This window comes from Nansenia antarctica, assembly GCF_963989245.1.
Source record: "Nansenia antarctica genome assembly, chromosome: 2".
NCBI classification, from domain to species: domain Eukaryota; kingdom Metazoa; phylum Chordata; class Actinopteri; order Argentiniformes; family Microstomatidae; genus Nansenia; species Nansenia antarctica.
Window position 1 is genome coordinate 86,842,493 of NC_137675.1, and position 17,616 is coordinate 86,860,108.

The 17,616-nt window shown below is 45.2% G+C and overlaps 2 protein-coding genes across 2 annotated transcripts; both read left to right on the forward strand.

Moving 5' to 3' along the window:
- Window positions 1-5,996: 5,996 nt before the first annotated feature.
- LOC308151108 (BLOC-1-related complex subunit 5-like) lies at window positions 5,997-12,427 on the forward strand (the record flags this gene model as incomplete). The annotated part of the gene is made up of 5 exons (XM_080523927.1): window positions 5,997-6,227; window positions 6,767-6,864; window positions 8,316-8,474; window positions 9,557-9,714; window positions 12,200-12,427. Exons 2-5 carry the CDS (start codon window positions 6,807-6,809, stop codon window positions 12,425-12,427), a joined length of 603 nt encoding a protein of 200 aa, XP_080380053.1. The 5' UTR covers window positions 5,997-6,227; window positions 6,767-6,806.
- A 2,056-nt stretch (window positions 12,428-14,483) lies between these two features.
- LOC308151576 (stonustoxin subunit beta-like) lies at window positions 14,484-16,930 on the forward strand. The gene is made up of 2 exons (XM_080524470.1): window positions 14,484-14,579; window positions 15,224-16,930. The coding sequence occupies exons 1-2, from the start codon at window positions 14,543-14,545 to the stop codon at window positions 15,772-15,774; spliced, it is 588 nt and encodes a 195-aa protein (XP_080380596.1). The 5' UTR covers window positions 14,484-14,542; the 3' UTR covers window positions 15,775-16,930.
- The last annotated feature ends 686 nt before the right edge of the window (window positions 16,931-17,616 follow it).

Below are 17,616 nucleotides of genomic sequence, written 5' to 3' on the forward strand. Positions count from 1 at the left end.
GGGTTTCCGTTAGAAAAATTTGCCGTCGGACATCGTGTCCGGGAAGAATTCGATTTACCGGACAAACGTGATATATTCCGGTCATCATATTAAAATATAATAATAAAAAAAAAAAATCAAAATCATATTTTTTTTCTTCTCCAAATCTAATATAGCTGTTTGTCGCGGTGATTACTGTTGTGTAGCGGCCTATATATGCCATTTAATGTCTATTTCTCATCCGATACGATTAGATGCGAGCTATATAATATATAATAATATAACATGATTTGACGCATGCGCGCTATGCCATGCGTCAAATCCAGCGCTGAACGGGTCCAGCGCTGAACGGGCGCCTCACTGGGAACTGAACAGACAGCATCGATCAATGAACGGACTCCACATTACGTTAACTGAAGTTTGTTAAATTGTTTGGGATTAATGTGAGTTTTCTATTTTCTCTTTACAGTTTTACCCTTTTTTTTTTTTTAAATCAATAAAACAAAGTCATTTCTATAAGTCTCGCTGGTTGGGAAGGCATTTCGTTTAGCTCGGAAGTATGACAATGGGAAGAACATAACTGTTTATTGAGAAACAATTGATAGGCAGTCTGGGATACGTATATAAAGAAATACCACAATGTCTAGATGTATAACATTTTATTGAACAGTAACAGTGCAAGCATGTAGGCTACGGGGAACAGGGATTTTGGTCAGTAGGTCCTTTGTACAGAGGGCGTTTCTCTCCGACAACGCGTTCCCAGGTACCATGGAAGTCAGACTTGAAGTGGCTTTGCTTGATCTCCATCACAGATTCAAGGATTGAAACACTGATGAAAATAGGGAGTAATAGTGATGGGATTATTTTAGATTATTTTAGATTAGATTAGATTAGGTGAGATTCAACTTTATTGTCATTGCAGAGTACAAGTACCAGACAACAAAATGCAGTTTAGCATCTAACCAGAAGTGCAAATAGTGATATAAAAACAAACACTTAACTTTCGGGAAAACTGCTAAAATAAAATAAATTAAATAAATTAAAAAAGAAAGCGACTATTAGCACCGCCGAATGACAACAAACGTATGAGTAATGAGTAAAACAATGTCACTTTTATAGTATGTTGTTTAACTTGCCGTTCGGTCGCCATGGCTCTGGTGTGTGTAGCAGCTTCAGCTAGCTGGCTGGAAACGTCTAGGGGTGCGTTCGTAAACACGCTCTGAGAGCGCCGGAGCGCACGCTGGCTTCGATGTCACAGAGCGACCGAGTCGTTCGATTGGACGAGAGGCGTTCCGCGAGTGCTGATCGGATTTCCAGAGCGTGTTTACGAACGCACCCAGCCAGCTTTAGCGAATTGTATTCAAAGGGAATTATTTTCACCGGACAATATGTCCGACGACTTTTCCATTTGTCGGACTTCACCAAATTTTACCGGACAAAGACCGGTAATTGCCGGTTAACGGAAACCCAGGTGCGGTGGACATTTTTTTTTTTGATTGATTGAAAACCTTTATTGTCCCCAATGGGGAAATTTTGTTGTCAAACAGCTTAGTTAGGGCAGACAGAAAACATTCAATAAAATACATAAAACAGTGCAGGCTCAATAAGTAAAAAGTTCCAAGTTCCAAAGTTCCAGCTCCAGGTCTCCCCCACCCTGCAGGGCCTGGTTGTAGAGTCGGAGTGCAGCTGGAACAAAGGACTGTCCAAATCTTTTTGTACTTTGACGGGGGAGAACAAATCTGTGGCTGTGTCGACCAGTGTCTGAGGAAGGAGGTGACCATGGACTGTGTGACGCCCTCCAACCCCACAGGCCTGCAGCACAGATACGGCCTGCCACAGGGTGAGCACCGGGGGGGGGGGGGGGGGTCTAGTAGCCTTCTGCTTGTTTATAAAGCTCTCACTGGCACAGCACCAGAATATCTGAAAGACCTTTTGCTAGCATGTCAGCCCAATAGAGCTCTCAGGTCTTCCGACGCTGGTTTTCTGTGTACCACATGTACAAAAGAAGAGATTTGGTGAGGCTGTATTCTCATTTTATGCTCCAGATTGTGGAATGCACTGCCAGTTTACATTAGGGATGCAACCTCAGCACATATGTTAAAGTCAAGACTAAAAACCCATCTTTTTAATATTGCCTTTAAATGACTAAATAATTTAATTATTATAGATTATAGAATGATTGGAGCACTTTGAGCTGCAACATGTTGCAGGAAAAGCACTATACAAATAAAAAGTTATTATTATTATTATAGAACAAGCGTCATCAGTTACCTTGCCATACTGTCTGGTGGATGTGTCATAATGTGATGTAGTCAGTTGTACTTATTCTCCTATCCAGGGGCTTATGAAATCATAGAACTTTTCAGGATTTTATTAACTTTATTACCTTCACACATCAGCTCATTCAAGACACTAGGAGAAATGACTGATACCAGAGTCATTCATTAGTGTTTACTGGAAATGAAGACATGGTAACTCATACAAAAAACTAAAACGGAACACAATTAGTAAAACATTAAATACAAAAAGAACACAAACAGTATTTTCGAATACAAAGAGAAATGTATATATAAATTAATACAACTGGAAATATTGCGTGCTCTCTATGTCCGCTCAGCAAAAAACGGACCGATATAATAATTTCACACAATACAAAACAACATCTCTCTCTATTATGTAACCATCATAACATCACCATTCCCTCTCTGCAGGTGAAGCCTTGGACATATACCAGATCATGGACATCACCAAAGGCTCTTTGGAGAAAGGAAGATAACAAGACTGACCGCTCTTCTTTGGTGCAGTGCACCGTGGGATACATTGGACCTCCAGAGCAGCTCTCTTCCCCAGCCCAGCCGTTGATCTGAGACCACCTGATGGAGGCGGGGAGGGAGAGGCAGGACCACCTCCGGCCTGGTCCAGAGGGGAGGGGGGGGGAGAGGACTGAGAGGGCTAGAGGAGGAGGAGGAGGGTGCCTCTTCACTGCTTCCTCTTCTTCTTCTTCTTCTTCTTGGGCTCCTGGTTCTCCTCCTGCTCCAGGGAGGCGGGGGTCTACAGGGGGGAGAGACGTCAACCAGCACTTACTCAGTTGGCCATCCACCAACTGAGGAGGGGGCGGTGCAGGGGCTGGTGGCATCAGGTCGCTGGCGACATGGGGCTTTACCCGGGAGACGTGGAACACCGGGTGGATCCGACGGAGGGAGTGAGGGAGGACCAGCCGGATGGCAGCGGGGTTAATGACCCGGTCGATGGCGTAGGGGCCGATGTATCTCGACGCCAACTTCCGGGAGGGGACATTGAGGGGGAGATCCGCCATGGAGAGCCAGACCCTCTGGCCCACCTGGTACACAGGAGCTGGAGTGCGACGTCTTAGTGAAATTAAATTGACTATATACAAATAATTAAGAACAGACTATATACAAATAATTTAGAACAGACTATATACAAATAATTAAGAACAGACTATATACAAATGATTTAGAACAGACTATATACAAATTATTTAGAACAGACTATATACAAATGATTTAGAACAGACTATATACAAATAATTAAGAACAGACTATATACAAATGATTTAGAACAGACTATATACAAATAATTTAGAACATACTATATACAAATAATTAAGCTAATAAATAAGGATAGCTGAGAATACAATACATCATGCAAGATGTATGCACCTGCCTTGTCCATGACGTCCAGGAACACAATGACCCAATGTCCAGTCACAAGTTGTTATTAACTATCTATGCTAAAAACGTCTAATGGCTGCTGGGCCTGAGGCAGGTGGGGGTCTCTTGTCTCTGTCCTAATATGGCCGCCACAGAGGGCCCCTACCTCTAGAGGGGGAGGGGGGGGACAGCAGGCCCTCCTCCTAGCGGCCACGGTCGCCGTGCCGAAGAGTTGGTGAAGGCAGTGGAGACGCTCGGGGAGGAGTTAGCGCTCCCGCTAGCAACGTTCTCCAGAGCGTAGGGGAGATGGGCTGTGGTAGGAGAGGTGTTAGTCAGGTGTGAGTGCAAGTTGATCCCAGTGTGAAGCCATGCTTCTACTGTCACTCTCAGCTCCAGGTCCATGCATCCACGTGGCAAACGTTGAAACACTCTCCATCCAACCCCTCCTAAGTCTTAACGTGAGGAGGTAGTAGGGAAATCCCATGGCGGGTTTACCCCCCCCCCCCCCCCGAAATATGTTCACTAACCTGCGCAGGTGTCCGTCTCATTGATGGGCTGTCCATCGAACCTAAACCTAATCTGTCTGATTGATAAACCCCCAGAAAACGTTAACACGCATATAAAAACACACAAACAAAAGAATAAAAAAGAACCAGTTGTCAACCAACAAGTAAAACAAACCTTTACTGGTCTGAAAGACTTAATAGGTGCAAGCTAAACATGACAGAATTAGGCTGCACCCATCTATGTTTGTGTGTGTGTGTGTGTGTGTGTGTGTGTGTGTGTGTGTGTGAGAGTGTCTGTGGTGCTACTAACACAACTAAATCCCACCACAAATCCGTGATCTGTGGGCGTTGAAACATGAATCGGTTTGAAATTGAAAAGACCCCAAAAAACAACAACAACCCACTAAACCTTTAGCATCTTCTTAAAGTTCCTGGCACCATCTTGATAAACTTCCCATTGAAGTGTACCTGCGGCCATGTCCAAACTGCAGCTGTCGCTGCTTTCACTGGAAAAATGTCTTGGTGATAAGAGCTGGCGGATGGAACGAAAGCGACCGGAATGGCGGAGATGAGGGGAGACGCCGAAGTCGTTCTGCTGGACAGCGAGGGGCGGCAAGTGAAGACGAGGCTCAACTTGAAACTGATCGACGCACCGGTGTCATCCTCCGTCTCTCCGTCCGCTTCCTTCCCTGGTCGCGGCCTCGTCCTCCTCGGTGTGGTGTGTCCCACTGTCGCTCCTCTCGCCTCGCTTGGGACTCGTTGGGGCAGCACGTCCTAGCCATAGGCCCCTTCTGTCCGCACACGTCACATCGGCTTAGGTCCATTTTCTCCCCCCCATCCTCGTGTCCTCGCCGGTCCTCATGACGTTGTCTTCGTCCACGTCCACCTCACCCGTCTTGTACTTTTCAGTTCTCAGAGCTTCTCGGTTTGGTTGTGAACTCACAGAACGTCAGACGGTCATTGGTTTGGGTAATGTTGTCGTCCGTCTCTGGCGCCTCCTGGATCACCGAGGCCGCGCAGCTCCATGTGCGCCACAAACCTCGACGTCTCACAGAACTCCACGTTTCTCTCGTCACCGTCGAATAACAACCTGAACCACATTCGGCCACCTCGACTGGGCCCAGAATAACCTGCTGTTGCGTGAGACATTTCACACAGCAGAAGTCTCCACGTTTATATATTTATAGTCAACCAAAGTAGTTGTTCATTCACGGACAGAGAAATAACACGACCGTCGTCCTCAGTTTGGCCTGGAGAAGAACCGTTTCTGATTTCGCGCACCACTTGTACGTTACACTCAGGCGCGTTCTGATGATGACAAGATAGTCGCATTAACATGGCTTTGTCTATCAACTCAAATATGCTTAACAGTAGTTTTTACATTCCATTGTGTTTTGTGAGACGGAACCTTTGTGTTTTATGAATTACTAACTCAAAAATTTAAACATTTTAAAAATAACACCACACAGGCATTACGTTTTTTCCCTGTCAAATAAAACCGTCCAAACGCAGTCCGGTAGGGGGCGGTAATGCGCCTCAAGTTGGTCGCAAACCGCCATTCAAACTGAGAATATCATGTATAATATAATATTATAATGTATAATCATAAACATACTAAAAACATTCGTTTTTTTAGCGTCAATAAGTAATTTCAACACAGTTAAATTAAGTGTCCAATGGCAAACTGTATGATTCACGAAATTGAACTACACTACCCACAGTTCCGTGTTCGTGTGGTTCAGTTCAAATGTCAAAATGACAACAAGGAAGTGGACCAACACAGGGGCTGGTTTCCTCTTTTGAAGCTGTTTAGAGACGGACAGATGGCAGCCTGGGTTGTATAAAGAACCTTGTCCCAGTAGGTTCATCAACACTGCTTTCCTAATAGTACCATGGAACCACCTATTTGTGTTGGATAGCTAGCAACAGGCTCGAGTCTCCAGCTGACATAGCAGGTGGACATGTGGACTTTGAATGAAACTCTCATTCATTCAAGACTCCGAAGACCCGTAACCAGATTGACAGCAGTTGTTTTATGATTGGATTTGAACCACACAAGTGTAGAAAGGTAAGATGCAAATGGATGTAACACTTCGCTTCCCTAACTAGCTTACTGCTTTTTAGACTGAAGAGTGTCCTAGTCATACTAGTGTCGTTTTCTCTGGGCTACTATGGGCATGAGTCATAACTGTCTAAGCCACTCCCACTTTGATACAGGCCACTCCCACTAACTGTCTAAGCCACTACATGAGTCATAACTGTCTAAGCCACTCCCACTTTGATACAGGCCACTCCCACTAACTGTCTAAGCCACTACATGAGTCATAACTGCACCATTTCTATAATATATATGTGTGTCTAACTACCTAACGTGTGTGTGTCTGTGTCTGTGTCTGTGTGTGTGTGTGTGTCTGTGTGTGTGTGTGCCTGTGTCTGTGTCTGTGTGTGTGTGTGTGTGTGTGTGTGTGTGTGTGTCTGTGTGTGTGTCTGTGTCTGTGTCTGTGTGTGTGTGTCTGTGTGTGTGTCTGTGTCTGTGTCTGTGTGTGTGTGTCTGTGTCTGTGTCTGTGTGTGTGTGTGTGTGTGTGTGGTGGTGGTTCTGGTTTCAGTGCTGCCAGCTACATCACTGACCAGGTAACCAGCTGGACCATGGGGGCAGAGCAGAGTGGAGACTCGGAGCACAAGCACTCTGACACCACCTCCTCAGGTAAGGGACCACGGCAAGGCAGGTTTATTTGTAATAATAATAATAATAATAACTTTTATTTATATAGCATGTTTCCTGCAAAGTGCTCCAATCATTATATAATCATCATTGAATGATTTAGTCATTTAAAGGCAATATTAAAAAGATGGGTTTTTAGTCTTGACTTGGACATATGTGCTGAGGTTGCATCCCTAATGTAAACTGGCAGTGAGACACAATCTGGAGCATAAAATGAGAATGCAGCCTCACCAGCGTCAGAAGCGTCAGAAGACCTGAGAGCTCTATTGGGCTGATATGCTAGCAGAATACCTGAGAGCTCTATTGGGCTGATATGCTAGCAGAAGACCTGAGAGCTCTATTGGGCTGATATGCTAGCAGAAGACCTGAGAGCTCTACTGGGCTGATATGCTAGCAGAAGACCTGAGAGCTCTATTGGGCTGATATGCTAGCAGAAGACATGAGAGCTCTACTGGGCTGATATGCTAGCAGAAGACCTGAGAGCTCTATTGGGCTGATATGCTAGCAGAAGACCTGAGAGCTCTATTGGGCTGATATGCTAGCAGAAGACATGAGAGCTCTATTGGGCTGATATGCTAGCAGAAGACCTGAGAACTCTAGTGGGCTGATATGCTAGCAGAAGGTCTTTCAGATATTCTGGTGCTATGCCAGTGAGAGCTTTATAAACACATTGTATAGCACATTTCATGCCTGAAGAAGGTCTATGACTGAAAGCTTGCAATAAACTAGGCCTACATTTTTTTGCACAGTGTTTGAGTGTGCAGTTGCTGGGTTATTCTGCACTCTACTGATACTCTTCAGTTCCAGCACCTCAGCTAAGTCTGATCACGGATGACTGGTGGTATTTTCACTACAGCACATTTACAGCAAGAGAAGCATATCAAATAAATAAAAATGACAATGAATAAAAACAAATATAAGAAGTAAATAGATAAAACATTCAATAAGACAATAGTTAATGGATAAAAGACATTGATAGAAGTGTTTGTGTTTAATCATAACTGCTGCAAAACATGAAGGTTTTTAGCTCCGATTTACATATTTGTAGGGTTTGGGCCTGTCTGTGAGTAAAACAGTTACTATATCTTTGCACTCGATCACATTTCAGGACCCTCCTTTCATGACTTGTCCTAGATATGTGCGTTCTACCACCCCAGTATCCTTACATTTTCAACATCACATCAGGATAAGCTAGTATAAAGCTATTTTGCCAGTTTTTCTGTGTAGGAAGCAGGCGGCTAATTTACAAGCGGCCAACTGGTGGTCGTTGTGTGTAAATAAATAGCAGCGTAGCATTGTAAAGACGATGGTCATTTGACCCCCGAGGCGGCTCTTTTTCACGGCTGTTCTAGCGCTAAGTGTAACACACAGCTGCTCAACGTTAAGCCTGTAATAAGTGGGAGTTGACTCAGAAGGTTGCGTTGGTGTTGCAGTGGTGCGTGTTGCAGTGGTGCCGTCCCCGGCCAAGCAGAGAGCCAAGATGGACGACATCGTGGTGGTGACCCAGGGCACGCAGTCGCTGCGCAACATCCACAACGACCCGGACGTCATCAAGCTGCAGGAGATCCCCACCTTCCAGCCGCTGCTGAAAGGTGCGCTGTGTTTTGACAGTGGCCGCGTTCGTAAATTCACTCTGAGAATGCCAGAGCGTCCACGTTGTTGCCTCTTGTCCAATCAAATTACTTGGTTCCATTATGACGTTGAACCCAGTGTGCGCTCCGGCGAATTGATGAACGCGGCCTGTGTGTTTGACTGAAGGAGTCCTGAGTGGTTGGTGTACCGTGTACTATTGATGGATTGAAGGGCCATTGTTATAGGTTGTGTTATAGGTTGTGTTATAGGTTGAAGGCGCAGTGTTGTGACAGTGTGTTTGACTGTGTGTGTGGTTGTGTGTGTGTGTGTGTGTCTGTATCTGTCTGTGTGTCTGTGTCTGTATCTGTGTCTGTGTGTGTGTGTTTGCGTGTCTGTGTGTGTGTTTGCGTGTCTGTGTGTGTGTCTGTGTCTGTACTCTGTGTGTGTCTGTGTGTCTGTGTCTGTGTGTGTGTGTGTGTCTGTGTGTGTGTCTGTGTGTGTGTGTGTGTGTGTGTGTCTGTGTGTGTGTCTGTGTCTGTGTGTGTGTGTGTGGTTGTGTGTGTGTGTGTGTCTGTGTCTGTGTCTGTCTGTGTCTGTGTGTGTCTGTATCTGTCTGTGTGTCTGTGTCGGTATCTGTGTCTGTGTGTGTGTGTTTGCGTGTCTGTGTGTGTGTGTCTGTGTCTGTACTCTGTGTGTGTCTGTGTGTCTGTGTCTGTGTCTGTGTCTGTGTGTGTGTGTGTCTGTGTGTGTGTGTGTGTGTGTGTGTGTCTGTACTGGGTGTGTGTGTGTGTGTGTCTGTACTGGGTGTGTGTGTGTGTGTCTGTACTGTCTGTGTGTGTATGTGTGTGTGCGTGTATGTGTGTGTGTACTCTGTACTATGTGTGTGTGTGTCTGTACTGTGTGTGTGTTCTGTGTGTGTGCGTGTGTGTGTGTCTGTACTCTGTGTGTGTGTGTCTCTGTACTGTGTGTGTCTGTACTCTTTGTGTTCGGTCTCTGTACTCTGTGTGTGTGTGTGTGTGTGTGTGTGTGTGTGTCTGTACTCTGTGTGTGTGTGTGTGTGTGTCTGTACTCTGTGTGTGTGTGTGTGTGTGTGTGTGTGCAGGGGTCCTGAGTGGGCAGACGTCCCCCAGCAGCCTGGGTCTAGAGCGTCTGGACCAGGCCCAGGTCCTGCAGCTGTGCGTGCGGTACCAGGACCACCTGCACCAGTGTGCCGAGGCCGTCGGCTTCGACCAGAACGCCCTGGTCAAGAGGATCAAGGAGGTAGGACCGTTAGCCTAGCATTCACCTCAGTCATCAGGCCGTTGGTTAGCCTAGCATTCACCTCAGTCATCAGGCCGTTGGTTAGCCTAGCATTCACCTTTAGACATCAGGCCGTTGGTTAGCCTAGCATTCACCTCAGACATCAGGCCGTTGGTTAGCCTAGCATTCACCTCAGCCATCAGGCCGTTGGTTAGCCTAGCATTCACCTTTAGACATCAGGCCGTTGGTTAGCCTAGCATTCACCTCAGTCATCAGGCCGTTGGTTAGCCTAGCATTCACCTTTAGACATCAGGCTGTTGGTTAGCCTAGCATTCACCTTTAGACATCAGGCCGTTGGTTAGCCTAGCATTCACCATTGGTTAGCCTAGCATTCACCTCAGTCATCAGGCCGTTGGTTAGCCTAGCATTCACCATTGGTTAGCCTAGCATTCACCTCAGTCATCAGGCCGTTGGTTAGCCTAGCATTCACCATTGGTTAGCCTAGCATTCACCACAGCTGTCAGGCAGTTGGTTAGCCTAGCATTCACCTCAGACATCAGTTGGTTAGCCTAGCATTCACCTCAGACATCAGTTGGTTAGCCTAGCATTGTTTAGCCTAGCATTCACAGACAGCTGTCGATGAAAGGAGGGTCCTGGAATGTGATGGAGTGCAAAGAATAACATGTTTCTTTACTCACATGGCTGTTCTAGTGTTAATTTAACTCCAACACGAGCCTCTCTCTGTCTCCAGATGGACCTGTCTGTCTGTCTGTTGACTCTGTCTGTTGACTCTCTGTCTGTCGTCTGTCTGTCTCCAGATGGACCTGTCTGTCTGTTGACTCTCTGTCTGTTGACTCTGTCTGTCTGTCTCCAGATCGACCTGTCTGTTGACTCTCTGTCTGTCGTCTGTCTGTCTCCAGATGGACCTGTCTGTCTGTTGACTCTGTCTGTTGACTCTCTGTCTGTCGTCTGTCTGTTGACTCTGTCTGTCTGTCTCCAGATCGACCTGTCTGTTGACTCTCTGTCTGTCGTCTGTCTGTCTCCAGATGGACCTGTCTGTCTGTTGACTCTGTCTGTTGACTCTGTCTGTCTGTCTCCAGATGGACCTGTCTGTCTGTTGACTCTGTCTGTCTGTCTCCAGATCGACCTGTCTGTCTGTCTCCAGATCGACCTGTCTGTTGACTCTCTGTCTGTCGTCTGTCTGTCTCCAGATGGACATGTCTGTCTGTTGACTCTGTCTGTTGACTCTCTGTCTGTCGTCTGTCTGTCTCCAGATGGACCTGTCTGTCTGTTGACTCTGTCTGTTGACTCTCTGTCTGTCGTCTGTCTGTCTCCAGATGGACCTGTCTGTCTGTTGACTCTCTGTCTGTCGTCTGTCTGTCTCCAGATGGACCTGTCTGTCTGTTGACTCTCTGTCTGTCGTCTGTCTGTCTCCAGATGGACCTGTCTGTTGACTCTCTGTCTGTCGTCTGTCTGTCTCCAGATGGACCTGTCTGTCTGTTGACTCTCTGTCTGTTGTCTGTTGTCTGTCTCCTCCCAGATGGACCTGTCTGTCTGTTGACTCTCTGTCTGTCGTCTGTCTGTCTCCAGATGGACCTGTCTGTTGACTCTCTCTGTCTGTCTGTTGACTCTCTGTCTGTCGTCTGTCTGTCTCCAGATGGACCTGTCTGTCTGTTGACTCTCTGTCTGTCGTCTGTCTGTCTCCAGATGGACCTGTCTGTTGACTCTCTGTCTGTCGTCTGTCTGTCTCCAGATGGACCTGTCTGTCTGTTGACTCTCTGTCTGTTGTCTGTTGTCTGTCTCCTCCCAGATGGACCTGTCTGTCTGTTGACTCTCTGTCTGTCGTCTGTCTGTCTCCAGATGGACCTGTCTGTTGACTCTCTCTGTCTGTCTGTTGACTCTCTGTCTGTCGTCTGTCTGTCTCCAGATGGACCTGTCTGTCTGTTGACTCTCTGTCTGTCGTCTGTCTGTCTCCAGATGGACCTGTCTGTTGACTCTGTCTGTCGTCTGTCTGTCTGTTGACTCTGTCTGTTGACTCTCTGTCTGTTGACTCTCTGTCTGTCGTCTGTCTGTCTCCAGATGGACCTGTCTGTCTGTTGACTCTCTGTCTGTTGTCTGTTGTCTGTCTCCTCCCAGATGGACCTGTCTGTCTGTTGACTCTCTGTCCGTCTGTCTTTCTCAGATGGACCTGTCTGTCTGTTGACTCTCTGTCTGTTGTCTGTCTCCTCCCAGATGGACCTGTCTGTCTGTTGACTCTGTCTGTCTGTCTGTCTCAGATGGACCTGTCTAGTTTAGTTTAGTTTATTAGTTTATTATATCGAGGACAATCCAAATACATGAACCATATAAAATACTGTCTGTCTGTCTGTCTGTCTGTCTCAGATGGACCTGTCTAGTTTAGTTTAGTTTATTAGTTTATTATATCGAGGACAATCCAAATACATGAACCATATAAAATACTGTCTGTCTGTTGACGCTGTCTGTCTGTCTGTCTGTCTGTCTCCAGATGGACCTGTCTGTGGAGACTCTGTTCAGCATCATGCAGGAGCGTCAGAAACGCTACGCCAAGTACGCAGAGCAGATCCAGAAGGTGAACGAGATGTCCGTGATCCTGCGCCGGGTCCAGATGGGCATCGACCAGACCGCCCCGCTGATGGAGCGCCTGAACAACCTGCTGCCCGAGGCCGAGCGCCTGGAGCCCTTCAGCATGAGGCCGGAGGGGGAGGGGAAGTAGCCTCTCACAGCCTCCCCCCCCCCCCCCCTCACACAGCCTCCCCCCCCCCCCTCACACAGCCTCCCCCCCCCCTCACACAGCCTCCCCCCCCCCCTCACACAGCCTCCCCCCCCCTCACACGGCCTCCCCCCCCTCACACAGCCCCCCCCCCCCCCCACACAGAATGCCCATTCTCTAGTGAAAGAGATCCAAGACTACCTGGGCTCAGGACGTCGCTCAGAGGCCAAACTCTCATCTGCACAGTGGTCGGCTGTGGTCTTTGTGTTGCTGACTGGTGAACACAACCTGGATGAATTTGACCTCAGCCTTTACTCCAGTTCAGAGGAGGGTCTCCTGGGGCTACTGCCAGTGTTCAAAGCCTCGCGAAGAGCCGTGTGAGTATTGACTGGTGAATTGATGATTCACTTGCTTAGTCAAATGTATCGATTGTAAGTCGCTTTGGAATAAGGCGTCTGCTAAATGTAAACGTAAATGTAAATCTCAATAAAATACTAGGAATAGCTTTCTGACATCCACACTGAGAACTGCAGAGATCAACACATGCCGATGCTCAGTTTAGCTGTTTTAAGTCCATAGAACAGAACACATAGAACCATCGTACCAATACCACAGATATCGTACTGTTACACATTTTTCTATGAAGGCTGCAGAGATGTAACCTCACAGAGAAAGGCTGTGAAGCGGTGGCCTCAGCTCTCAGCTCAAACCCCTCTAGTCTGAGGGAGTTGTCCCTCTGTGACAATAACCTGCAGGAGGGAGTAAAGCTGCTCTCTGCTGGACTGGAGAGTCCACACTGTAAACTGGAGAAACTGTGGTGAGTAGACATACTGGATAATATACAGTATTGCACTTTTGCTCAACATAAACAAAGTCAAGGCCTGACCTCACTGATTACAATCTTTTTGCAGTATTCTTTCAATGTAATTATTACTGTAGGCTACACTGAGCTGTTTTTGACTCGACTGCATCATTTTATTGAATTCTTATTCAGGCTGAATGGATGTAACCTCACAGAGAGATGCTGTGAAGTGCTGGCCACAGTTCTCAGTTCAAACTCCTCCCACCTGAAAGAGCTGCACCTCAGTGACAACAATCTACAAGACTCAGGAGTGAAGCTGCTCTCTGCTGGACTGGAGACACTGAGGTGAGTAGAAATACTGGCTGTTATAGAGTATTCATCTTTTAATCCACATATCATATTTATCATATCAACTACAAAGCTTGAAATCATAATCAAATAAAAATCTTATAAAGTCATATAAATAAAATTATTGTTAAAAGACAAATATTAAGGTTAAAGCCATAACATTTTGAGCATAATCATTTTTGCAATCATTTGTCTTCTTTCAATGTCAAAGTAGTCTACTTTTATTGATACACTACAGAAGTTGAACTGCTAATTTCTTTACCTCAAACTGTTGCCTGAGTGTTGAGTGTATGGTCAATTCAAATCAAAGTTGATCATATGTACAGGATACAGAATGTTAACGGTACAATGAAGTGCTTGCTACGAGCTACGTCTCAACAGTGCAGTGAAATATCAAGGAGAAGAAATACAAATAAATTATAACAATTATTAGCATACCAAGTCAATAACATTATCATGGTTATCATTCTCCTATGATGTAATAACAATCAATTTCTTGACTCATATACCAAACAAGACATCCCTTTTTGAACAATGAAATAATTTCTGGGCATTATTTCTGACTATTTTGGGAATCTCTTTTAGCTGAAGAGCATCCCTAGAGGTAAAATCCTCCATAATGTAACTTTAACTGTTTAACTGAGTAAATAGAAATAGAACATAGCAGCTTTCCTCTCAGAGATATTTTTAGAAATGGTCAAAATGCTTGATGATTAATTAAACAACAGGTCAAGTGGCAACTGTCTAACACAGTCGAACAAACATGATTAAATGATACAGACAGACAGATATTATCACCATGGTTACTTTACACAAGTTCAGTTTCAGTAACCAATGAACACTTCAGTTATTGAATGATGCATGTTTCCCTAGCCTCAGAAGATGTGGTCTTACAGTGGAGAGCCGTGATACAATGGCCTCAGCCTTCAACTCAGCCTCCCACCTGAGATGCCTGGACATGAGACACAATGACCCATTCTATCCTGCTGAAGTGGAGAGACCCAGGTAAATAATAATAATAATAACAATAATACATTAGACTTATATAGCGCTTTTCTAGACACTCAAAGACGCTTAGCAAACTGAAAAGATCGAGTAGTAATAATAAAAAGAAACAAAAGGTAAATAGAAGAAAGTATAGGGGCCTAATTAAGGTAGTGCTGGGGACACATGGGAAGGGGGAGAGGGTTAACTGGTGAAGGCGAGCTTGAAGAGGTGGGTTTTGAGGGCCTGTTTAAATGTTGGGAGGGTGTTGGCCTGTCTGATGTGGTTGGGGAGGGCGTTCCAGTATAAATACTGCATATATGGTTGTTGAAAATTACCTCAATGTGTCCAGCTCTGTCTTGTTGGGTAACATATTCATCATACAAATCTGATGTTTCTTTTACAGTGAAGAACACATGGGTGACTCATTGACATGTCCTCTCAGGAGATGTACGTTTTGATGTTTGAGGAGAAACATCAAGAGTTTGATGGATTTTGATGTTTGAGGCATAGTTACATAGTGCTTATACCATGACAGATTGTATCTTCATTCAGCTTTCACTCTCACAAGTAGTTAATATTGTCAGGGTACTGAAATATGAAAAGGTAGCCAGCCAGAAATATGTTTTGTGAACTAACTCTAACTTGAATTTCTTCCTCATCAGATGCCTGTGAGCTCACACTGGACCCAAACACAGCACACAGACGCCTCACTCTGTCTGAGGAGAACAGAACATTGACATGTGAGGGAATGGAGCAGCCGTATCCTGATCACCCGGAGAGGTTCGATCGCTGGCCACAGGTGCTGTGTAGAGAGGGCCTGACTGGGCGCTGTTACTGGGAGGTAGAGTGGGGTGGGTATGATGCTAGTATTGGAGTGGCCTATAGAGGAATCAACAGGAGGGGGAAGGCTAATGACTCTAGGCTGGGATACAACGACAAATCCTGGAGAATATGCTCAGGAAGCTCACGTGATTCTTACACCATCAGGCACAATGACATTACATTCTATCTGCCCGCAACCCCCTCCAGCAGAGTAGGACTGTATCTGGACATGCCGGCCGGCACTCTGTCCTTCTACAGCGTCTCCTCTGACACACTGACCCTCCTGTTCACGTTCCACACCACATTCACTGAGCCCCTCTACCCAGGGTTTGTGTTGGGGTATAGATCCTCAGTGTGTCTGTGCAGAATAGACAAGCCTGTGGAACAGTGATGCTCAACTGGTGGCCCCCTAGTTAATGATTTTGAGTGCCCGCCTTTTGGAGTTGTACAATTATTAAATCAGATACAAAATACTTGTTTTATTTTATAGTAACATTATATTTTTTATATGTTATAAGTAACATTATATTTTTATATTATGATATTAGGATTGTTGTGATTCTATATTGGACATTTATGTTTACCTTCAATTGCTTATTGCGTTAGGAATTTTAAGCATGTATGATGTATTTTAAGCATGTATTTTAAGCATGTATGATGTATTTTAAGCATGTATTTTAAGCATGTAAGGGCACTCCAACCGACTGAATGGTCCCCTGCTTAAAGTGACTGAGGATCCCGATCAAACTCTGGATTACCTCACAGATGAGGATGTTTTACTATTTGCACTGTTTTCACTATTTGCACTTCTGGTTAGATGCTAAACCCCATTTCGTTGTCTGGTACTTGTACTCTGCAATGACAATGAAGTTGAATCTAATCTAATCTAATAATGTGTCTGTTACATTGTATGTATCATATTGGAGATGTCATATTGTACCTGTCATGTTGTACCTAACAATAGTGTAGCTGCTACCTACCACCACAGGTAGACAGAACTGTTACCTACCACCACAGGTAGACAGACAGGTAGCTGCTTATCCAGATTACCCAGTGTGCAGTACTGTTTATGGCCATGGAGGGGAGACAGGAGATGGACCCATTTTACAGCCAAGGAGCAGGTCCCAAGTGTCTGCTTAGCAGTGTGTGATTACTACACTATACAGTGCCCTGCAGAAGTAATGGGCCAGTTACTATCACTGTAGGATTACATGTTTACTGTACTTTTTGTACTCATTATTATTGTGATTTTGTAAAAAAAAAAAAAAATCTAAGTTGTGTTTTCTGAGTGGGGCAGTCCCACTCATATTTTTCATTTTATTGGACAGATATAGTAAAGACAGACAGGAAAGTAATGAGAAGAAGGGAGAGAGGACATGTCAGCAGGGCATATTCGAACCCATGCCGACATGGGCATATGTGTGCACTGTAGACCGCGGTGCTAGAACCCTGGACCACATTATTATGATTTTGTACCTGAATGCTGCTATGCCAATGTTGAGGAACCAACGTCAAAGAATGTTACATTTGTGTACTTGTCCATTGATATGTAGCCTAATAAAATCGATTCTGATTTCGGAGTGAAGCATTTTGTCTGCTTTTTGGCTCCAAACAACTTTCAAATTTATGATTAGAGACAAGGGAATTCAACACTCAAGATGGGCACAAGGACAAGGAGAGACGCACTGTGAATTGCAATCATTTTATTCAATAGCCTCCAGAACGGACCTTTTTTATATCATAGGAAAAGAACAGTTAGATTGACACTGAGTTCACTACTTACTGTAAATAAGTACATAAAATCAATAAATAAAATTATTATTAGTATTACATTATTAATTTATATAATAATAATATAAATAATAATACAAATATTAGTATTATTATTACAACATTATTGTCTTGGAGCACGGTGGGGCCTTTCCTTTTCCTCTTGCCCTCATCGCTGAGACCGAGGCACCTTGTAACATTTACCTATTTTCAGAGGCTTGTCTTCCCTGAATGTAGCGTACGGGTCATGTAACCTCCACGTATTCTCCCCCTGGGCCTACAGTAGCCTTCAGTGTCGCAGCCGCGATCTTCCCTGCCCATTCACTCAGTCTTTCGACTGGGTCAAAGGCACCCGTCACGATACAAGGGCCCACCTTGAGGCCGAGGTATTTCTCGGTCTCGTCGGGTCCGATCAGGTTGAGTTCCTCTCCACTAAACCTCCATCTTGGACAGTTGTTGATTA